Genomic DNA, 24,748 nt, shown 5'->3' on the forward strand with positions numbered 1-24,748 from the left:
GAACAAGGGCAGCAACTATTGTTTTCTTCCATTAATGTATAATAGATTAATCTACAAAGTCTTTCAATATTTAAAAATGACATCATCAATTTCACTTCTTGCTATGCCTGATTAAAAGACCAAAACCCAAAGAAGTGGGCACCAGTGAAATGTTAGTTTATGTGCTTAATAAATAACATGTAGGATTCCTTGATTATCAAAATTGTAGCAGATACATTTTCCCAATTACTGATTTATCTATCTATCAATCGACTAATCATTTCATCTCTAGAGGTATCGCTGGATGCTGTTTGACAGACGTGTCACCACTATGACAACAAAAAGCCTGTTTTGGCCTTTGATCAATTTAATTCTCAAAATGTTGACAACAAATTATCATAGCCTTCTTATAACAAGCCTCCTGCCTTGTTACCAACTATATCCACCACATGGTGCACCCATGCACTTCAGCACCACCCACAGTATGAACCAATGTAAACGTCACACCTCCCCCTCAATTTTCCCACCCACTCCCAAGTTTACGACACCGTAGACTATCTCTCCTTCACTCAGACATATGCCTAGTGGCTGCTGCTCTTCCCACTTCCCTTCCTATCTATTTATGTGTGTACACATATTTGTGTCACTCTCCCACACGTTTCTGTGTATGTGTGTATGCACGTTTCTGAAATCACCTGATGTATCTGCCTGTCATGTGTCCTGACCAGCCACATACTTTTCAGGGTCATACACCTCCTGTAATTTTCCATTCTCACCAGCTGGTACTTGCAGTGGTCATGTTCTAAAGCCAGTTTGGCACACGTTAGGCCATTTTGGATCTCGCTCACTCATATGAGCCAAGTCAGTTGGTGAGAGTGTGTAGTTCAAGTGCAGCCTGGTGATCGGATGTTCTTGAATAGAGTTTTCTTATTCTTGTTGAACAGTGACACCTGGCATTGGGGTTTTCTGTGCCTTTTTGATCTAATTACCTTGTTATTTGGATAATTTTCACATAATAAACCACAGTAGCCAACACATGGAACAATCTTTTCATTGGATATGTTGCCTAAAGATGCACTGTTGGACAGTGTAAACATACTATAGTCTACGTCCTACCAAACAACACATTTTCATTGCTGTTGTTATCCTTAACATTTTAGTGATCTAATTTAGAATTGTCTGAATTGGTAAAATTACTATGGGTACACACATTTTTGACAAACGATCTTGGTTAGCGGTGACGAATACATTCTATTTCTACTTTTTCACAATAAAAGCGAGTTTTGCCAGTTGAATGGTTTTGAAGTGGAGCAGTAAGAAATGTTCTGTTTGCATTAGCAGTAACGTGGCACATCTCTGATACGGCAAAGCCAGCAGTAATCAGTGAGGCTAAACATGTAAAACAGTAATGCTGTATTAGTTGCATCATTTCCTGTAATTTCATGGTTACAGAATTTAAATCCAATGAAAAAAATGGCAGAACAAACTCAAATCAAAAACTGTGTTGCTTTCCTTGACAGTGTTGTGGTTTAGGATTTGTTTTATAAACTGCACAGTGTACAGACAGGATCTCATAGTGTCTCTGCATTTTTCCCAACATGGAGCATATCATCCTTGCTTATTTATCAAATTGGAGTGCCGCATGAGTTGCAGCACATGTATCTTACAATTGTGTTTTCAAATGGCAGGTGAAGGTTGGAGACATGCTCTAGTTCCTCTGGACTCTGTGTTCTTTAGTCATTACGCCCTAACACTGTACATCTAGCATGTTCTTATATTATTTGTTGTTATATGACTGGTGAATGATAAGTGGGACTAGTGGGTATCTGCAGACATAGTAAAGGCACTCAAACACATTCAGTGTTACATGGGGTGCTGAACTTTACATTATTTTTGTTTGCAAGGGTCTCATTCATTTTCTTGGCATAAAATACAATTTTTACTTTTATTTGGACTGTCTCATGTCAATAAGCTAATAACTTTCTACCAACGAATCATCAGTGAAGTTTATCATTCTTCTTCTTTGTTCATGTCAAGACGGAGAAACCTCCTCTGGACGGCGACGAGAATGGAGCCTGGTTGAGTGAGGCTCAGTCTGAAACTCATCTTACAACTGGGCAAGGTCCAGATGGAGTTGAGACATGCGATGCCGACCGACCAGCATGGGACTCTAAGCTCCAGTATGTGTTGGCACAGGTGGGGTTCAGTGTGGGCCTGGGGAATGTGTGGAGGTTCCCATACCTTTGCCACCAAAATGGAGGAGGTGAGTGTCTTTAAAGAAAAGAAAATGTACATTTCAGCTCTGTAGTTTTGACTGACTCATCACAGTAGCTCTCTTGAAACTAGTAGCTGACGATTCTTTTTTACACACATGGTTATTTTGACGCATGTTTTAAAATCTTCTTTGCCTCTTTCTAGGGGCCTTCATGCTGCTGTATGTTTTTCTTTTAATATTTGTGGGAGTTCCACTGTTTTTCATGGAGTTGGCAGCCGGCCAAAGCATTCGCCAAGGCAGCATTGGTGTATGGAAGCACATCTCCCCAAAGCTGGCAGGCATCGGTTACTCCAGCTGCATTGTGAGAGTTGATTTTTTTTTTCTCTTAACATTGTTTCGTTCTGGGTTTGGGATTGTACTGTTCATGTATGAATGAAAAGTCATGTTTTGGTTTATTTGTTAGTGGGGGCAAATAAAAGCCAAAATGGGGAGGCAATAATATCTCTATTATATATATATATATATTATATATTCTTTATCCTGTATTATATTGGATGTATTTTTACAAACACATTTGCAACGTCATTACTCAAAGCTCACAGTATCTCGGCTGCCGTGGTTCGGTAGCTGCCTGACTTTTTCATGTTAGAGTTTCAAAGATCGGGCCATCATCAATATTTTAGATATGAGCCCCAGAATGAAAAGATTCATAGGCATGAATGTCTTCCTCCACTGGTCTCATGAAAAACCCCATAGCAGTGCTTCCTCATATATCACCTCTCGTTAAACAACTGTCTTTTTATTACCAGCCACGCTGTATGTATACTTAAGAAAGGACGCTGATGACATCATGCCATGCTGTAATGTGAGAGAAGCAGTGCGCTGTATTGCTGGCAGTTTGTTGCGTAACACTTTTCCCTACAGCCGGAACGTGGCAAACACAGAGTCGGCAATAACTTTCTGTGCACACACGGCACACAGAAGTATACTTGTATGCTTGGACGCCGATGTTTTTTTGGTTGTTTTTCCAAAAAGGCACATTTCTCTTTTAGTCCCTGTCAGTGTCACAATTCATTACTGCTAGGCTTTAAACATAAGTGTCGACACTTTAATTAGCACTTTTGGGTGACACGTGCATTAAATTAGAAAAGAATCCTATCGTAGGTGGATTTATGTTTGCTGTTCTCCTCTTGACCTTGAAAGAACTTTTCAGACTGCACACTAAAGAGGTCGGCACATACTGTAACCAATATCGCAAAGGCCTCGCTATGTCAATATTAATATGTCATTAAGTAAATCATTCATGAACCCTTTCTTCTCCTCTAGGTCTGTTTTTACGTGGCTCTTTACTACAATGTTATTATTGCATGGAGCCTGTTCTACTTGGGTAATTCTTTTCAGTATCCTCTGCCATGGGAGCACTGTCCAATTGATGTAACCACCAACGACACAGGTACTGACATAACTGAGATGTTAATCAAAATGAGGTGTCACGTACTGTAGATGCCAGTAAGGTCTAGAATATTGTCTGTTCTCAATCAACAGTGAAAGAATGTGCAGGTTCTTCCCCAACGTCATATTTCTGGTTTCGGAAAGCTCTTAACATCACGAATTCCATCGAAGAATCGGGAGAGTTTAACCCCATCATGACGGGCTGTTTATTGGCGGCCTGGGCAATTGTCTCCTTGGCTATGATCAAGGGCATCAAGTCTTCTGCAAAGGTAAGTTAAACTTTCTTCTCTTTATCACCCAGCTCCAAGGGATATCAACAACCAATACCTACACACATTATGCTTTGTTAAATTGTTAAAGGAGTAAGGCCATATTGTTTGTGGGGGGGTTCTGGCGTACAGTTAGATGAGAAGATACATACCACTCTCATTTGCCCGGTAAATATAAGCAACTGCTAGCAGCCCATTTGCTTATCTTAGCACAAAGACAGGATTAGTGAAATCATTTGTGAGCTTTATTGCTGGTAGGCAGATTTTATTTCCTCCAGACGGAGCCCGGCTAGCCCTGTACCCGTCTCCAGCCTTAATGCTCAGCTTTGCTAACTGGTGGTATCAGTCTATTCATCTAACTCTCTGTCAAAAGCCATTAAGAATATTTCCCTAAGTGTCAAACCATTCCTTAAAAATGCTCTGGCACAGAAATCATCTTCCATTTCTTTTCCCAAATCTTAGGTGATGTACTTTTCCTCAGTCTTCCCGTATGTGGTGCTCTTTATTTTCCTCATCAGAGGGTTGATGTTGGACGGTGCGATGGAAGGAATCAAATTTATGTTTTATCCTAAAGTAAGCACACATTTCACCTCGTGTTTGGTTATAATCATGTGTTGATTATAATTTGTATCTAATTTATGGCAAATGAAAAGTGTTTTAATTTAATGTTTTAATTAAGTTAATAAGACTTTGTTTTGTGATCATTTTTAGCTGGAAATCTGGGGAAATGTGCAGGTATGGCGCCAGGCTGCTACACAAGTGTTTTTTGCCCTTGGACTTGGCTATGGCTCTGTTATCGCGTATTCCTCCTACAATCCAGTCCACAACAACTGCCACAGGGACGCGCTGATGGTCTCCGGCATCAACTTCATGACGTCTGTGCTGGCCTCGCTGGTGGTTTTCGTTGTGCTGGGTTTCCGTGCCAAGAACACTGCACTACGCTGCGTGGCTGAGTACGGATGTGTGTGTGTGGGTGTGTGTGTGTGTCTGTATGTTTATTAATGTGCACTCATTACCATCGACCACAATATTTCTAATGCTGCTGAAATAATAAATAAGCCAAAATGTTTAGTTTGTACAGTATTCTCAAAGACCAAACTATATAATAAAGTGTAGTTGTTTTGCTTAAGGCTCAGAAAAAAAAAGCCCTCTTGCTGGTTGAAAATACTATTGAAGGCAAACACTTTCATGCATTGCCCTTTGAAGATTGATGAATTTCTACAGTATCTGTCCCAAAGGTGGAATGTCGTGCATTATTTCCTGGTAATTTAGCATATTCATGATAAATATTCAAGATTAACCGTAACGGTGACTTTTCTCAGCTGATATTGCCTAACTTATATTTTGTCCTTTTACTCTAACCTCTTCCAGAAATCTTGGTCTTCTAAGCCTGATGTCGTCCTATGAATCTAACCAGCACTTGGTTGGCCTTGGTTGGCCTTGGATCAACATGACAGATCCAAGCTCTGTGTCTTTAGCTGAATACAGAGAGTGGTACAGTCACTACAGCTCAACGATTGGTCCTAACATCACTGACTGCAGCCTGGAAGAGGAGATGAATAAGGTATACCTGAGATCAAATTTGAATTATCTTTCTTTATAAGTAGGCTATCAACACGTGTCCTGCGTCACAAAACCAGAAAAAAACCTTCAAGAGAATTTCTAACGGATAAAACTATCTCAGAAAACAATTAGACAAGCAGGAATCAAAGCATTAACTTAAAATAGTTAGCGAAGACAACTTAAAAAATGTGGGATTTAAACTGAGGTGAACGTTTAAATAGTAAGAAGGTGTGGTACTGAGGTTCCCAGGACCCCTGATAAGTCTGTGAGGTATTGTAGATTATCCAGCTGGCAAGAGGAAGACAACATATGGGACACAGTATCTAGTCCGTCGCTTGGCGAGATGCAAACAAGCTGTGATAGAGGAGTGAAAGGAGAAACTAAAGAAACAAGCTGGGGTACTAAAGGTTATCTTATCTAATAGTGTTTATTTTACGAAAAAAGATCACTCACCCCCTACTGCAGACTACTACAGCAGTGCTTCTGGTGTGGAGCTACAAATAGGGGTCCAAATACTAACTTATAAGATTGGGTAATGTACTTGCTAAGGGAGGCTGCTGGAAATACCAATCCCAACTCGCATATTTAGTTTTCTCTTGGATGTGCATGGAGTCACAATAAGTGTTTGTACTCTTCAGTCAACATTTTAAAAAATCCTGTTCAGACTTATTCCCTCTACCTTTTCTATCTTCCCTTTGTGTGCGTGCAGGGTGTTGAAGGGACAGGCCTGGCATTCATAGCCTTCACTGAGGTGATGGCCCTTTTCCCTGCCAGCCCCTTCTGGTCCACACTGTTTTTCCTAATGCTGCTCAACCTGGGCCTCAGCACCATGTTTGGGACCATGCAGGGAATCCTCACACCTCTCATGGACAATTTTAGCTTCTTGGGCCGCCACCGGACCCTACTCACTGGTAATGCACACAGAATTCTGCCTCAGGCAGGATATTTTGGTGTCTGACTATGTATAGGCCTGCCAGAATTTTGTTTCTTTTAAGAATTCAGACATCTATTGCCTCTAAAGACTACAAATGTCTGTATGCAGTAATACGGTCCAACTAACACTGTCTGCCTGCCTTTTTGTTTTTTAGTGTCCAGCTGTGCTTTGGGGTTCATAATAGGACTGTTGTTCACTCAGCGCTCAGGCAACTATTTTGTGGCTATGTTTGACGACTACTCTGCAACTCTACCGTTAGTCATTGTTGTAATCTTTGAAACCACTAGTGTGGCGTGGGTTTATGGAACAGATCGGTAAGAAACCACTAACTTTAACTGTTCAATTATTTCTGTTCAGTTTTCTTGTCTTTTATTCCTTATTTTGAAAATCACCTGTAAATGTTCTCTGTCACTGCAGCTTCCTGGATGACATTGAAGTCATGCTCAAATGGCGCCCTCCAGTGGTGTACAAATATCTTTGGAAATATGTTTGTTTGCTGTCGATGGTTGGTCTTCTGGCTGCAAGTTTGTTGCGTATGGTCTTCAAAAGGCCAACGTACACCGCCTGGAATCAAACCACGGTAAGATACCGGCCTACAGCTCTCTGTCCTACACAAAACAATTTAATACACAAAATCCTCTGTTATAGTTTACAATATATGTGACATACTCACCAAGATTTGTACACTTGTTCTTCCAACTGCACTCAATAACTGCAAAAACAAATGGCGATTATTTTTTTTTTGAAGCTGTTGAAGCAACTTAATATGTATTAATTGTATTTACGTGTTATGATGTTGTGATTATTTTGATTTACTTCTTCGCATTAAGGTTTTCATATTCATATATATTGATATTCTAAAAGACTAATAATAGGGAATAATTTAATCTTACTGTGCAATTTTTTTATGGTCATAACAAAGTTATTTATACTGTGTTTTTGACGGTTAACTCTTGAGCAGTATTGTGCCTGCCCATGTTTCTCTCTCTGACATGCTTTGTCTTCTCCTCTCTTCAGGCCTCTGAGATGACTCTTGAGTACCCTGGCTGGGCTCTTGGTATGATTGTCATGCTGATAATCTTTGCCAGCTTGCCTGTGCCTATTGGCTACATCTATTCCACATTGAAAAATCCCAAGGCCTGTAACACTCGCTCCGAGGAGGTGCACCAAGAGATGCACCGTGAGTTGTACACCAAGTGCAGCTCCACTGAGCAGCTGGGTTCCCATCACAGAGTCCCCACTGAGGAAGACGAGGCTCATCCCAGGACTGCCTTTCTGCCGCTGGGCAACGAACACTACCGGCTCCTGTCGCAGCAGGAGGAGGAGGAGGAAGATGATGATGAACAAGATACAGGGGTTTGAGCATGGCTGTGGGAGGAAGAAATGTTTCATGCTCCAGAGTGCATGAGTAAGACCCTGCAAGAGAGATCGCAAAGTGAAGGGAGGTCAGTAATAAAGAGAATTATTTTTAATCTGCGCAAGAGTCGTGGGTTTGCACCCATTTATCATACATCAGTCAAATCAAAAGCTTTTTAGATTCTGTAGTTATGAAAATACAAGTCCTCCCTTCATTCATTGTCTGAACCAATCACAATATTCTGACAATAAAAACACTCGCAGATGCATCAAAAAGGAATAAGCTGCTATATTTGATGAAATACAGAATTTATGGAAGGTTTTAGAGTTGGAAAGTGACACACTGTTGTCTTTTGTGTCTGCCAGCCTTGTTTCATTCGTTGGCCGGTGAATTGAAGAAGACGGCAACGGACAAAAATAGGCTTTATGAGTATTTTTAGCTAAATGCCAAGTATAAATTTGCATGAAAACATTCTACCTTGAGCTGCTGTGATGTGTGTGTGTATGTGCGTGCGTGTGTGTATGTGTGTGTGTGTGAGAGAATGTGTGTTTGAATATTTACGTTCATTTCTGTTGTAAATCAGTGTGTGAAATTTTAATATGTCAGTAAAATAACTATTTTACATTCTATTTGTATCATTTTACCTCATTAGACCACAGCAATGTTTTTAAATGTCACAATGTGCTCAGTGTAGCAGAATTGTACTGTACGAGATGAGGACTTTAAATAAACCTCTAGATGGCAGCAACCTGACTGGATGGGGATTTCTTTTTTCATTTTATGATTTATACATCACCAGTGAATCGTTTTATTTTTTATTTTTACACCTTCTAAAAGTCAAATATAATATTGATTAGGACATTGTGTATGAGGACATTTGATTTTTTTTTTTTTATGTTTATTTCAGTTAAGAAAGAGTGAATGAAACATTTTGTTGTTTTTTCTCATTTTTCATGAAGCTGAAGCCCCTAATAGAAGTTAAGTGTAACATGTTTGACTGTGGCATTGCTTAAGGGCTCAACAAACTGAAGAATAGTAAAGTTAGAGTGGCAATTTAACTTTTTGCAATTTATGATATTTTTCCTGGACAATGCAGATCACATTTGTCTTCAAATCACACGCATGTGCCTTTTACAGTATGTGGGATTGAACATCATAAGTCAACATTATTTGGCTGCCAATGCCTGCAGTTAAAATTATTTCAACGTCAATGTTGTTATGCAGATAGATTTCATACATGTAATTTGCTACATACTAAAATCTCAGCTTTAAATCAATTAAGGCTTTTGTGTATTCAATTCTTTAAAAATGGTGTTATTAAAATGAACGACATTATAGTCTAGGTGTGATCTGCCCTTTTATATAGTTCTATCAGTAAGATTGTAGGGTTTGTAATCATCAAATCTCAGTTACAGAGAGATACAAAAAAGAAGCGTCTTCCCCATTACACACGTATGTGCTAATAGTTTATTCCACTTTCAAGTTCACCTTTCTGTGGCCCGTTTGAAAGTGAATTGGAGGCTTGTGCGTGTAACGGAGGGATGAGAGGGGGAGGGAGGGATAGAGAGAGAGAGAGGAAATTGCGCTTTCCGGCAGGACAGGAGGGCGCGCGGGACATCAGCAAACCAGCCGGGCCAAGAAGCTGCAAGGATGGATATCCGACCAGACAGGATTAAGGCGGTCGCGGGCAAAACTCTGGGGAAAATTAACAGGTACACACCTATTTCAAATATTCCTGATTCCACCTCTGACTTCTCCCCATTTTCACGCGTTTGGTGATCTTGTTCTGCGGGACACAGCAGTTCATCATGCTGCGGGTTCCCATCCTCTCTCTTCCAAACAGTAACTCGAGAAAAAGTTTGTTAGATATTGATTCCAATGGAAACAGAGGCGACTTTTGGGTTTAAGCCGCAAACATAATGTCGGTATAGTGGCAAAAGCCCAGCTGTGAGCAGCGCACATTGATTTGATGACCAAGTGGATGAAATATTGTGTCAATGATAGAAAAATGTTTGGCTGTCTTTTCATAAATAGTTCATTTTTATTTGCAGGAAGAAATTAGGGTAATATCCACCAAATAAAAAAGAAGTCAATTGTGGGGATGTCATCGGGATAAAAGTGTGTATTGAAAGTGCGATGAACTCGGTGTCTGTGTGTGTGTTTGGAACAAGATGTTTTCTCGTTGTGGCTGGATGCTTTGTTGCACACATTTCCTCTGAAATCATGAATGTTGCTGTTGTCTCTGGAACTAATTGCTTTCCTGCAGCATCTCATGTTTGTTTGTTTGCTAAAGTCAACTCAAAATGGATTAAGTATATTTGAGACGGGTGTGTAACTCGGGTTACGTAATGTTTCCGTGCGTTTTCTGAATGAGATGGTTGATCAGATGGGACCAAAGTCAAATCTATCCATCTATTCATCCGTCCATCAAACACATTTAATTTAACTTAATTTTGTATTACAAAGCCAATGCTGTTTAAAATTGGCTGATCAAACAAGAGAAAGCCATATTAGTCATTATAGTGATGCAAAGCCGAAACGATTAGCGGGCTAATTGATTAGTCGGTCAACAGAAAATAGGCAACTATTTTGTTAATCGGTTAATCTTTTGAGTATTTTTTTAACCAAATATGCCAAACATATTTCTAGCTTCTCACATCTGCTTCAAACAGTTTTCCTTCCGCTTATGGGAGAAAATGTAATATCTTTGGGTTGTGGACTAGTTGGGTTGTGAGCAATTTGAAGATTTGAAGACTTAGCCCCAAAGTAATACAATTAAATCTGTACAGCTGTGCCATCTAAATGCATGGCCTTCACACAGTAGCTTTTTAAGATGGTTAATGAAGAAACTGATCTTGATTAGTTCATGTCCCTGACTGTGTAATCCTTAAAGAAAAGATCAACATACATAACAAACTGAAACGTGTTAGGAGTGATGGATATATGTTAATAAATTGCATATCAATACAAAAGTTGCAACACAGATTGGTGTTCTGACAATATTTCAGTAAAAAGAGAGATTAAAGACACTGATAGAACCTCATGCAATAACCATTGCTTTAAGCTTTCACTCTCAGGATTTGAGGTAGCAACCAAACGTATAAATCCCGTCCTGAAATAGCCTGTTTTTCAGTCCAGCTGTCGAGCCACGCAAATCCCTAAACTCTCCCCTCCCACCCACTCCATCCAAGCCCATGTCACTTCCTCTAGCCGCTCCCTCCTCTATCCTCCATCCTCCATCCATCCATCCATTGAGCCGTTGAGACACCATGCACAGATAACTTTCAGCCTATCGGGGTCTCCCAGATTAACGGACATGCAAATCTCAGGCTTTTTCTGATTTACTGGTTGTGAGTCATGCGTTTGCACGGCCACAGCTGAGAGAGATGTGATGTAAGATTGAATCCAGATTGGTTTTAGTGGGTGTTTCCTTGGCTTAGACAGTTAACTGGTATTATGTGTCACACTGTTAAGTACAGGCAATGGTTTCAAAAGAAAAAGTGAATATTTTGTTCAAATTTATGTGGAAGATGCATGATTTAAGGCATCCATCTGTGTGTATGTTTATAAATGTGCATGATCACAGGACAGCCCTGCACTGTGTGAATAGATGTGTGTGTGTGTGTGTGTGTGTGTGTGTGTGTGTGTGTGTGTGTGTGTGTGTGTGTGTGTGTGTGTGTGTGTGTGTGTGTGTGTGTGTGTGTGTGTGTGTGTGTGTGTGTGTGTGTGTGTGTGTGCAATCTCACCACCTCACAGACAAAATCCCTCCTGATGAAAGCAGCCAGGAGTTCATCTATTATTTAAACATTTTCTCCATCAGAATGCATCCCCTGTTTCTATATTAAACTCCACTAGGTAAGCATAAACTTCATCACTGTAAGGTCAAGTGCACACTACATTTCTACTCTTACAATTCCCTCTTTCAACAACGTTAAATTATGGCCTATAATATCATTTATTCATCTCCTTGTAGCAAGGAGCACTACATAAAATATAATCAAACTACAACCATCTTCTCATCATCATTTTTGTTAAAGTTTCTAATAATATCCCATTCTACGTCTCATTAAAATGACATATATAGGGTAATTGAAAGACTTTTAAATTAATCTGGTGTTTGTTGCATCTGCAGGATTGCATGCCACACAAGGATAGATTGTGTTGCAATACACACAAGGAAATATCCATTTTTAATCCATTTTACTTGCAGTGGAGTGCTACATTTTCCATTTCTTACACTGTGGTCTAAAAAGTGGTATAAATGAAATATTCAACAAATGATGACATCAACCTATGCCTACTTCTTTAACCACTCAGGCTTTGGCAAACTGCAAAAACTGCAAACGTTTGGGCATCATTTTAATTATTGCATTTCTATCAATTTAGGAGTTATTGTCAATTGTTGTATTATATATTACACTATGTTAACATGAATATTTAAGAGCAGTTTACTGATGAATTAATGGTTTGTATCACAGTTTTGGAATCTTCTGAAATGTAATATTACAGTTAAATTGTCGCTTTTGCACAATACACTATTCCGAATTTTTATTATGAAAGAAAAAAAAGCCGTCTAATGTAAAGTCAGATCCATTTGAATGACCTGTCATCAGTTCAGGGATTTTAATAGTATAATCATTGTGATTATGACAATAGAAGTGATAATATTAAAGCTGTTGAACTGGTTGTGGTTGTGGTTGAGGCAGAAAGACATCCCTCACTGAATCCTGGGCAGTTTAGAGACTTGAAGATTGAAAATTATACTTTTGAAATGCTTCTGCTTGTGTTCTCTTTCTTGATCTTTTGACTTTCTGTCTGTCTGCCAGTCTGTCTGTGTCACTCCTGTTATTGGCGGCGATGCTGTGTGTATCCATGATGTCAGTAAGGATTCATTATATTCACGCTGCATCCATGCCTTGTTAGGTTGAGTTAAAAAACAACAGAACTAGAAGGCAAAGAAACAGTATAAGAGAAGAGGTTTTTATTAATCTTATGACTTCACTCAGATCATCGTTAGGTAAAGGTATGGTGAGAAGCTGTGTACGTGTGTGTGCAGATGCACTACAGTGATTGAGTTATATATGTGACCAATTAGATAATACGTCTATGAAGGTCACACGTGTGGGTTTTTGAATGATATGTGTCTTTGGATAGTTGTGTGTGAGTGCGTGCATGCGTGGATGCGTGCGTGGGTGTGTGAGAGAGAGTGTGTGTCCACAGGAGAGTGAAAAAAAAGTGGTGTGACAGGATGGGGAGGAGGGTGTCTCCCTGGGTGACACAGTCCCACCGAGACCCAATCTGTTCACTTCAGGGAGAGTGAGAGGCTCATGGATGAAGTATAGACGGGGGAGACACCACTATTGAAATAACAAAATTGCTGCAATTTTATTATTAAAAATTCCTCAAGCTAGCGCCCATACTTTAAACACCTGACCTACAATTAAAGGGGGAATAAGGGGGAAATCGTTTTTAGACAAAAGCACTAGAGTGGGTGGGCTGAAATAAAGAAAGAAAAGCATGTTTTACATACAGCACAATGGAGGATCAATTTAGTACATGGATGTGGAAAATAATGACCAGGCGTTATATAATATTTTTACTGTCAACCTCTCTCTCTCTCTCTCTCTCTCTCTCTCTCTCTCTCTCTATCCTCTTATCGGAGGATTACACAGAACGCTCTGTGAATTGCTGAATTTAATATACAGGGTAACAAAAGTCCCAGGTCACCAACCAGCCCGTGAGACTCACGGTGTTATTTAGTCAAAGCTGATATATTATTGAAAAATCATAAATTAGGCAAACTTAGTTATTTTTTCACAATTTAACAGCAAATGCATTTAATAGATACATTTAACAGAAGTATCCTCCAGATAGATCGTCTGTATGATGGTCTATCACGTTGACTGTAAATTGAAATAGTATTTAAGGGAGTTTCACATTATATATGATTAAATATTCCACTGTTGATGGGAACATTTTTATTAAAATTAAATGAGTAAACTAAATATCTTTGGGATTGTTAATTGAATGAAATAAGATGCATAAATACATTAACTTTGGCTGTGTGAATGTATAACGTGCATGTTTCACTAATGTTCTGATGTTTTTATAAACAAAACTATTTACCTATTAGTATTTATGTGAATTGATCAAAACATTCAAACCCAATGTACTTCTTACACTAAATTGATTGACTTTTTCAGGTTGACTTTGTAAATTTCATTTCATTTTTTTTTTTACGTTGTAGGTGTAACTTTGCTGCTTGTGCTCAGGTGAAAAGCAGACATATGAGCTCAGTTTGAGGTGTTACTGAGTCTCCACTGAGCCTGTTACTATTGTAATTATGATTTTTCAGAGAGCCTGAGGTCACGGGACTCCATGCTCTCTCGCTCATTAATTGTTGCCAGCTGAGACCAATCAGGTCCTCGCCATGCTAACAAGAAGAGCTACATCAGCTGATGTCAAGCTCACAGTATGGTGAGCCTCACACGAAGGCAAATGCCTTTACTCTAGGTGTTTCACCTCTACTTGCTCAGAGATGAAGCAAATGCTGTGTTAACATCTTTGTTTGTAAAGTAAACACACTGCAACATTGGAAAGGGGAGACCTTCAGCTAGTCAGCTATTTTGAGACCCTTACACACACACACACACACACACACACACACGTACTAGAGCGAGATTGCCCTTTAGCGGGAAGCATCTGTAATCAACGGTAATTTTTGCTGTGGGCTAGCCTCGTTAGCAGGTAGCGTATGTGTTGGTGTCAGGCTACAATCTGTCGTGAGGTCTAATGAGGATGCTCCTGCAGCCTTCACTAACTCTGAAGGAGGATACTGAGCTCCACTCAGGGTGTGAGTCAGCACGTTTGTTTAGCACAGAGAGGACAGCGGTGTGTGCAGCCAACTGATTCAACAGAAAAAAGTGCACACCTTCCTTTTTGTCACATCAGCTTTTTGATCAACTTTTTGCTTTGATTTATAAAATTTGTAACGACTTCATCTCTCTGTTTCTTGTGTTTGGTGCACTGTGGAGGCCTGTGCAGCTTCTGTAGAATAAATGGCATGTGTCTGCTTTGCTATAGCTAAAACAATAATAAACAGAGGCTTATAACAGTCAGTTTGCTCAGACCACAAAGTGAATTTGGTAATTATCAGAGAAATATATAATATATGTACCTTCACAGAAAATGTTACGTGTTTGTAACAGATGGACATTTAAGGAATCATTAAATGTTTGACTTGAAACATAAAATAACGTCATGTAAGTGAAAGCAATCTGATTTCCAAAATGACAAAAAAACTGAATCAAAGGCCAGAATGAACTCAGCCATGTGTTTATAATGGAGGGAGAAGCATGCCGATCTACGGCCAGCGATATTCTGTCCTTCCATATTCATTTCCGGAAGTAAATCATTTTCGTAATCCTAATCTGAATGTAGTGATGGATTAAGAGAGAGAGAGAGAGAGAGAGAGAGAGAGAGGATGCATCACCCTCTCTAATCTCTGACAAACTCCAAAATGTTCCTTTACAAATTATTACTTTTTTATTTTGCTTTGTGTTTTACTTTACAACCAGAATGTCTCGTGATGATCCAGTATTCATTTACACATCGTTATACTGGCATATCTTTGTTTATTGGCAGATTGCATAGATGTATAAAGAGATTATGCAGAGGGGGATGCAGTGAAATCCACAAGCATAACTGAGAAATATGTGCAGACAGGCTAACAGATAGATAGTGACAGATCATGGTATAAAAGCTCGAGTGAATTATTTATCTCATCCAAAAACACGTCAATAATTTAGCAGTAGTGCAGAGTCTGACATGTCTTGTGTGAGTGTGCGTGAATAAGTTATCTTGGAGTTCCGTTGTGCTGAGAGAGATGAATTGTCTTGATCATTTGCTTGAAACACAAAGCCGCCTTCAATGCAGTAAACACTTGTTTTGGGAATTTATTAAAGCTCAATTTTGAAACAGGTTTTTAACGATGCAACCATCCTCGTCACATGGAGCAAATCCTTGTAGTTATTATGTCAGTTTATGTGCAAAATTCTCCAGCTCACTGCCTAACTGGATCAGCCCGTTGGAAAGTGGACGGTTGACACAAGAGTGCATTTTGCTCTGAAAACACACACACACACACAGGTTAAGATTTACAGCATATACACGTGGCACTGTTTGATTTAATCTGAGAAAAATGTATCTGTAGAAAGTATTTACTTAAGTCCACGTGTGTGTGTGTGTGTGTGTGTGTGTGTGTGTGTGTGTGTGTGTGTGTGTGTGTGTGTGTGTGTGTGTGTGTGTGTGTGTGTGTGTGTGTGTGTGTGTGTGTGTGTGTGTGTGTGTGTGTGTGTGTGTGTGTGTGTGTGTGATAAGGGGGGTTGAGAGTATGGAGGTTATGATACACAGATGGCCGCTCTCCTGACTTCTCTGTTTGACTCCTGTGGAAAAAGTGTCCCCCACCATTTGACAAAGATGGTCAGCCTAAAATAATGACAAATATTGGTCTCTTCTCAGGCAAACTGATATATAACAAAAACAATTTAATGGTAAATAAAGAAGTTCCTTGGATGACAAAAAACTAAATCATTTTAGATTGAAAAAATGTAAATGTGTATATCAGAATGGATGTCTTTTTGGAAATAACACTTCAAATATTGATTACTCTCTACAAAATGTTGCAGTTCAGTGAATTGGCAATCTGAAAGACGTCAGACTCTTTCACCCCTTTCATTATCTCTGTTCACCGTCTGAAGAACCTCATAGTATAAACACACAGAGGTAGGCCTCTGGAGAGCTCCTGTTTGAGACCGGACATCTTGAACAGCACCAGTATGGCAGCCGGTCCCAGGTGTCCTGGAGCAGCGGACACTGGGGGAATGTGCTGTCGTAGCTAACTCGGCTCCTCGGCTGGTGACAGCTGCTTCTACACACTGGGAGTCAGACACGACCACAACATAGTGCATGTTGTCTGCATCGAGGTGTAAGAGAGTAAGAGAGAGAGATATGAAAAGTAGGCAAATTCTACAAAATCCCTGCAGTGAAAGAAAAGATACACGCAGCCTCAAAATAACACAAAAACATATAATATCTTCCTCACGTTTGTGAAAATATATCTTATTGCTCCTTTCTGAGAAATGCAGAAAGCCATGTGGTAGAAGATGTACATGAAAGATGAAAAGAAGCATCGTCTTCCTCAATGATCTGACACCAGGCCACCATGTTTCTTGTATTTCAAGCTTTTACATATTAACTGATTTCTTTTTAAAGCATTGCCTGAACCACAAGTGTTGCCTTTACTCCTCTTTTGAGCATGTTTTTGTCCCCAAAGTGCAGAGGCTAGCTTGTAGTTTAATGCACACTGTTGTCTTTGTCTCCCTTCAGGCTGATTGAGAAGCGGCAGCCAAATGGAGAAACCATTGAATTATCAGCGGAGGGCCGCCCTGAGCTGGTGGAGGAGAAGGAGCTGCCAATGGTGGACTGTACCTGCTTTGGCCTACCGAGGCGGTACATCATCGCAATCCTGTCTGGCCTGGGATTCTGCATCTCTTTTGGCATCCGCTGCAACCTGGGTGTGGCCATTGTAAGCATGGTGAATGACCACACTGTCTTCAAAGGCAACAAGGAAGTACTCGTGGTAAGTGGCAAAATAGAAATCAAAGATTTTGAATTTATTCTATCAGTTTGTCTTTAACAAGGACGTTTGCCTTCTTTTTACGATTTGTTTCTGATTCTATATGATCTGCTTCATTTCGGATTAATGCCAGTAAAGATATTTTTTATTAAAAGAAAGAAATGAATAATAGAGAAAACACTTCTTCTCTCAGGCTAAATGTGCTTATAACGTGAACATGAGAGAAACAATGTAAGCATATATATTCCCTCATTTTGCACTGAAAAGTTTTGTTTATAACAAATTTTTATACCAACAGATTTACGAATGTGTATTGCAAGCTGAGAGTATATTAACCATGTCATCCAATGACAGTTATCTCTTCTGTTTTGACTACATTTTGAATTGATGAAGTTAAAGTCACATATTTTCTTCTCTCCAGGCTGCACAGTTCACCTGGGACCCTGAGACGGTGGGAATGATCCACGGCTCCTTCTTCTGGGGCTACATCGTCACACAGATCCCGGGGGGCTTTATATGTCAAAAATTTGCAGCCAATAGGTGAATGTCTTCACATTACAATGTCTTCTGGCATACAGTAATCTTGTCTACAGTAAATAGGGTAACTTTTGTGCATGACATGCACAGAAATTCAGAAATCAAGTAATTTCAACATAGTCCTTATAAACAGATGCCAAGATGGTGTAGCAGCATTGATAGAACAAGCACCAGTAAATAACTCCAGTCACATGTAGGACCACGACCATGAAGCTTCATCCTTTCAGTTTGTTTTCATCTGCTACTGTTGAACATTAGATCTGAGGCAGCTTGTTTGTTCTTCTGTGTGTTTAAGAGTGTTTGGCTTTGCCATAGTGGCCACATCCACCCTCAACATGCTGATTCCATCTGCTGCTCGCTGCCATTACAGCTGCGTCATACTGGTTAGGATATGCCAGGGCCTTGTTGAGGTACAGTATGTGCCTGTGTGCACATGTGCTGGTGTAAAGAGCATTCCTGGAAGCATGAGTGTTTTCCTAACTGCATTGTGTCCTTCAGGGTGTATCATACCCAGCCTGCCACGGGATCTGGGCCAAGTGGGCTCCTCCTCTTGAGAGAAGTCGATTAGCCACGACAGCCTTTTGTGGTAAAGTTTCACACCTTTCTGACACATTTCCCCAAAATTCAATATCTCTTTTTGAGATGCAGAGACTTTGGGATGTCCACTAGAGTTAAGTTCTGTGAGTCATGTCATATTATGTCTTTTTTTTTATCATAACACAGGTCTATAAAAACTTTGATGAAAGTAATCAAAAAGCTCAGTCCATGAAGAAATACACATATTATTCAGAAACTGTGCATTTAAATGAGCCGACAGTATTTCTGTATGGTTGTGACATCACAACTATACAACATATAGATAATTTCACAGTTTTAAAGTACTAAATGTGTCCCAGTTTGTTTCCGGTTAGCAGTGTATGTGAATGACATCAGCTGTCAGGAAGAAGACATAGACCCAAGCTGTTGCCTCTTAACACCTTTCTGATGAAACGCGCTCAAACACAGAGTTTCAGACAGAGGTTGATTGCAGGTATATTCAGATAGACGGTGTGAGAAAAACAAAGTGAAACCCAACATACAAGTGTGAACCCTGACATGACACGTGACCTTTAATTAAAAGTATTGGACGTGTGAATTTCTATGACCACTGAATAACAATATATATTACGCATTTTGAGCACTGAAATGATTATGTGATTATGATGAAAAGTAACAATTTGTTATATTTTATGCTTTCTTAGGATCCTATGCAGGGGCGGTGGTGGCAATGCCTTTAGCTGGGATACTGGTGCAATACACTGGGTGGCCTTCAGTATTCTATGTCTATGGTTAGTATCCTTGTATTCAAATATGTGTTTTGTCTTACAGCAGTACTATCAGCCAAGCAACATATCAATACACACACGAGCACTCTTCAGTTCAAATGCAAATGTTTCCAAATCCATTAACTACTGTGTTTCTGTTGCTTACGACCGAGAATGCATGGCAGAGCTTTTGTTAAATGTCAAGGATTTATATGCGTCTGCATCAGGTGTTCAAAATCCAAATTTCTCCCCAGCCCACTGCTGATCTTGGAAAACTTAACTTCACAACATTAGCATCAACCTGGAAGGAAGTCTGAGCAGCTCTACTTCTCATTTTCTCCCTCACTTCTTTGCCCTTTAACTCTCTTGCTCTTTTTCTACTCTACCCACATCTGTGTCTTCTGCTTTCTCTGCCTTCTTCTTCCAGGCGTCGTTGGGATATTCTGGTATTTGTTCTGGATTCTGGTGTCCTATGAGAGTCCCGCAGCCCATCCCACCATCACGCCGGAGGAGAGGAAGTACATTGAAGATGCAATCGGAGAGTCTGCCACGTTTCTTAATCCTCAGCATGTATGACTCTATCTGATGTAACACTGAGAATCTGTTAGACCTGCACACAAACACACTGGATACACACGTATACACACTCAGCTGACTCTAGTTCTTGATCCATCCCAGTAAATTCACGGGATCCCAGTAATATCTTATTCCTTTGGATGGCAGAAATTTAAAACCCCGTGGAGACACTTCTTCACCTCCATGCCAGTCTACGCCATCATTGTGGCCAACTTCTGCAGGAGCTGGACGTTCTACCTGCTGCTCATCAGCCAGCCGGCCTATTTTGAAGAAGTCTTTGGCTTTGAGATCAGCAAGGTGAGACTATATCGTCAAATACTTTCTTTACAAAAGCTGTAGTTAGATTAAAACTAAACTAAAACACTTCAACTGCCGTTAAATAGAAATTCTGATATTTTCTTTGGCTGTGTCCTAATAACCTTGTACTCGTCACCTCAAGCATTTTAAATGATTTATGTAAAATGTAACTTTATTTGCATTTCAGGTGGGAATGGTGTCAGCTTTGCCCCATCTAGTGATGACAATCATCGTGCCTATTGGAGGCCAGTTGGCAGACTACCTGAGAACCCACAACCTGATGTCCACCACCAACGTCAGGAAGCTCATGAACTGTGGAGGTGAGTGTCAAACAGGAAAGGGTGATAGTTGGAAAGCTCAAGATAAGAGCAGACACTCGAGGACAAACTGAAACACTGGGTTTGCATAAGAGCAACTCAAAGGGTAGAAATTAAAATGGTATTTTTGCCTTTGTTGTGGTGAAAGCAACATAAAGAATTGTGTACTTTTTAATTTTGATGCTTTGGCAATAATGCTTTTTTTCTGAAACTTGCCCTCCAATAAAGCCCCATTGAATTGAATTACAAAAAAGAACCAATGACAGACTTTTTCAGTTTTTCTTCTGCATGAAACACCTGTAACATTTCTAACATAAATACAACGCACTACTATTTAACAGGTGAACATTGCTTGTTGAGGCAGAGTATCAAAATGTGGGTAGTTTTCCTCAATGCTCCCTTTTTGCATTAGATGTCGATGTGTTTACTTGTTTCAGGTTTTGGGATGGAGGCCACCCTCCTGCTGGTGGTGGGATTCGCTCACACAAAAGGTGTTGCCATTTCCTTTTTGGTCCTCGCTGTGGGCTTCAGTGGATTTGCTATCTCAGGTAAGAGATGTTATAAACAAGTATGCTGTCTACCGGCCAAGAAGTACGTAATCCACCTAAAACGTAAAAACCAAACAGTGTTGTTTATTACACTTCGCCAGGCTAGCTGTTTCCATCAATATATACTATTTCTTTAATAATGATGAGTACTGACTTGGCTGCAACAGTCAATCTCTCTCCTTACTCTGTTGTTGGGAGAAATATCAATAGATGGTGTCGTCTTTTCTAACACTAACTGTGAACATTTGCATCATGAACATTGTAAAAAACAGGAACTGATGTTCTGCTTTTGTTATTTCACTCAGGGTTTAATGTTAACCACTTGGATATTGCCCCTCGATATGCCAGCATACTGATGGGCATCTCAAACGGGGTGGGAACGTTATCCGGAATGGTGTGTCCTCTCATTGTGGGAGCCATGACCAAACACAAGGTAAAAAAACATTCATTTGTATCGACTTTACAATGTCATGTAAAAAATTACAAACTCACCTTTCACACCTTTTTACATAATTTCAGACACGTGACGAGTGGCAGTATGTCTTCCTCATAGCTTCCCTCGTGCATTATGGAGGAGTGATTTTCTATGGTATGACTTGACTTTGACTATAATGTTTTGTGAGGCATCTTCAGAAGACCTCAGTCTAAATGCTGATCATATTTTTTTCTCACTAGGACTCTTTGCATCAGGAGAAAAGCAGCCATGGGCGGACATAGAAGACACCAGTGAAGAGAAGTGTGGTATTATCGATGAAGATGAACTGGCCAATGAAACAGAGGAACTGTACCGTGGAGGCGGGCAGTACGGGGCCATGAGCAAACCAGTGGTTGGTTCCAATGGAGGACAGACCGGAGGAGGAGGAGGAGGAGGAGGAGGCGGGCCTGGATGGGTGTCGGACTGGGATAAGTCTGAGGAGTATGTGCAGCCACCTGGATACAACTCGTACATGTATGGAGGAGAAGAGGAGAGGGAGCTGACATAGAAGATCGACATGATACAAGTTAAAAGAAAAAAACAAGATGGAGAAAAAAAGGAAGATTGTTTGGAAATGGATTGTAAGAGAGTCACTGCTGTACTGAATGGACCTGCTGTGTGCTTTTGTACAATATTTACAATTGCACATATCAAAAGTCTGCATCTGATTCGTGTGTGTGTGTGTGTGTGTGTGTGTGTGTGTGTGTGTGTGTGTGTGTGTGTGTGTGTGTGTGTGTGTGTGTGTGTGTGTGTGTGTGTGTGTGTGTGTGTGTGTGTGTGTGTGTGTGTGTGTGTGTGTGTGTGTGTGTGTGTGTGTGTGTGTGTGTGTGTGTGTGTGTGTGGGCACGTGCATGCAGGGGTTAGAGTGATCAATGTACACAAACACATTCAGTATTCATTAGCAAAAAACTGAACTCATTTATCCCAGATTATCCTTCCTGCTCCCGAACTTGTTCTGATTGGTCAGGAGTTCCGTTTCCACGACATCACTGTGTGTGTGTGTGTTTGCGTGTGTGTGTGAGATTGTGTGCGAGTGTGTGTAGCTGGTTGGTTTGTTGCCTGTACAGCAACTCTCTCAAGCCACTGGCATTATGTTATATTTAAAGTTTTATGTGTAAGCCACACATTTTCTCTTTTTGCTGGGAAAGCACCTTTGGAGCCTCAGTTCAGTTTTACTAAATACAAAATGTAATGCCACTACTGTAGTTAGCTCACACTTTCTGGTCTATATTACTCTCAAGGCTCTCAGCCTCAATAGAAATCACATTGAGCATGTAATAATAATAAAAAATCAATACACAAACTAAAAGCTAATGTGCTTTTATGAGCGAGGCCCCTTGTGGACAATCTTGTCAAGACGCTGGTGATGCATATAGTTAATTTCCCTTTGCTTCTGCAACATTATGTTTCCTAAGCAATGCACAGTTTAAGTATGCATTCATGTCACGACTACTTTCAAACTATTATCAAAGAGGAAAATGGTGCCTAGGTGTTGTATCATTCCGTGTTTGTATTGGTAGAGTTGTAAAACCTTTGTTCCAACAGCCTCCCCTTTATGTGTGTGTGTGCATTTGAATGTGCAGAGGTGTGTGTTTGTGTGTGTGTGTGTTTGAGCTGCAAGTGGTGTCTAGCTGAATCTCACCTGGGTCTGACCCAACTAGGTCACGTCCAGCCAGGCTTATGGGTCACATGGGTAATCATCTGATATTTGTGAGTACGCTCTCATTAGAGAAGTGGCCCAGAATGACAAGTTGAGTGTGATAGTTGCTTAACCAGCGAGGAACAACAGTTATAATATTCCCAGGCATCACAGCACATGTTGCATCTTTCCCTGCGTCTCTGTGGCTGCCTCTCCCTCCGTCTTCCTCCCTGTATTTAACGGGACGCATCCTGTCTTCTCCTCTCTGTTGGTGCTGTTTCCACGTCTTTAGTACCTAGATTTCTGTCATGTTTGAGTTGGTAGGACAGCGCTTTTCAGTGTGTGTGTGTGTGTGTGTCTGTGTGACAGTGAGTGTGTTGTTGCGTTGGGTGCAGGTGCTGAAACATTGTGCGGTGAGCGTGTTATAATAAGCACAGCAGTGCAGTAGCTACCCTGCCATCCCTCTCCTCCTTTTACACACAAACACACACTCAGTAAGCCAATATCATGCATTTCATGCAGTGAAGTGCACCATGCACAGTGTGCAGGGGAGTGGTGGCACACTATTTGGTATTTGCATGGCTGTGAAGCCCCCATGGAGACAGAGTGAGATTAGGAAGTATTATCACACATTATCAAAGGGCGTGTTAAGGTTTGGTACCAATCATGGCCAATCACGTCAGCTCCTCTCATGCCCTTTAAAAGCAGCACCCTGTCCGGCACGCACTGACAGCTGGGTAATGTAGTGGACAGTCCAGAGGTGCTTCTCCTGAGAGGACACTAACATGCTTATACAGGAAAGGAACTGTTGTGTTGTACAAGCTGCACAGTACAACTCTTTGCGCCTGCACAAAGAGCCAACACACATGAAACAAGATGTGCATGCACATACACGTGCACACACAAACACACCCTCTGCCCTCTGCGTGTACTCAGGTCGTGCCAAAACACAACTCTCTTTTTTAAAGTAAATTTGCAGACAAGAATCTAGTTCCATTCAATTTATAGAGAGCTTGTGATTTGAGCTCACTTGTGAGAAATACACTGCTGGAATGTTAAAACTAATATTTGATTCAATTCAGGGTTTAATGGTAAAATGTGTTTGTATGTCAATAAATTATTTAAATAAGGGATTAAGGAAAATTTTGTTGCCAGTGAAATATCTAAAAGTCATGAATGATTATTCCTGTGAACATTTTCATTTTTAAGTGTTGTATCGGTGTATTTTTAATCAATGTGTGGTGAGTATCAGTGTAAAAATAACAAAGGAAACGATCATATTTAAAAAGGCAAACATTTGGAAAATATTCTATGTATAAAAGATGTATATGTGAGATATCCTTGTGTATAATAAAAGGTAAGCAATTTAAGATGAGGTCACTATTTCAACACAATCATGTCATCCGAATTTATCACCTATAGTATAATGCTGCATTCAATTTATGCAGTTTTTTTTTTTTTTTTTTTTTTTTTTTTAACTTTACATCATGGGTGCAATGTCAGTATTCTGTTCTCTCTCTAGACAGATGGATGCAGGATTATCTCTGTGATTTTAGGCAAAGATTAGATAGGAGAGCAGATGCACTCAGTGGGAAACATGGACGTCACAGACAAGGAAATGGAGGAAGAGGGACCAGAGGGTGGGGCAT

The 24,748-nt window shown here is 40.2% G+C and overlaps 2 protein-coding genes across 2 annotated transcripts; both read left to right on the forward strand.

Annotated features, from left to right (window-relative positions):
- Positions 1-1,983: 1,983 nt before the first annotated feature.
- Positions 1,984-7,774, forward strand: slc6a16a (solute carrier family 6 member 16a; the record flags this gene model as incomplete). Its single annotated transcript, XM_076086715.1, has 11 exons — positions 1,984-2,242; positions 2,398-2,555; positions 3,521-3,647; positions 3,740-3,915; positions 4,378-4,488; positions 4,627-4,868; positions 5,287-5,479; positions 6,188-6,389; positions 6,567-6,726; positions 6,830-6,992; positions 7,430-7,774. Coding segments are annotated over 11 exons (2,136 nt in total), but the record flags the coding sequence as incomplete, so codon positions are not given.
- A 1,645-nt stretch (positions 7,775-9,419) lies between these two features.
- Positions 9,420-21,968, forward strand: slc17a7a (solute carrier family 17 member 7a). Its single transcript, XM_076080999.1, has 13 exons — positions 9,420-9,481; positions 17,157-17,409; positions 17,828-17,946; positions 18,239-18,353; positions 18,442-18,529; positions 19,185-19,271; positions 19,675-19,817; positions 19,971-20,120; positions 20,308-20,440; positions 20,875-20,985; positions 21,291-21,418; positions 21,505-21,574; positions 21,661-21,968. Exons 1-13 carry the CDS (start codon positions 9,420-9,422, stop codon positions 21,966-21,968), a joined length of 1,767 nt encoding a protein of 588 aa, XP_075937114.1.
- The last annotated feature ends 2,780 nt before the right edge of the window (positions 21,969-24,748 follow it).

The sequence above is a fragment of the Anarhichas minor genome, unplaced genomic scaffold (genome assembly GCF_050575085.1).
Source record: "Anarhichas minor isolate MPS153535 unplaced genomic scaffold, ASM5057508v1 ptg000007l, whole genome shotgun sequence".
Taxonomy (NCBI): domain Eukaryota; kingdom Metazoa; phylum Chordata; class Actinopteri; order Perciformes; family Anarhichadidae; genus Anarhichas; species Anarhichas minor.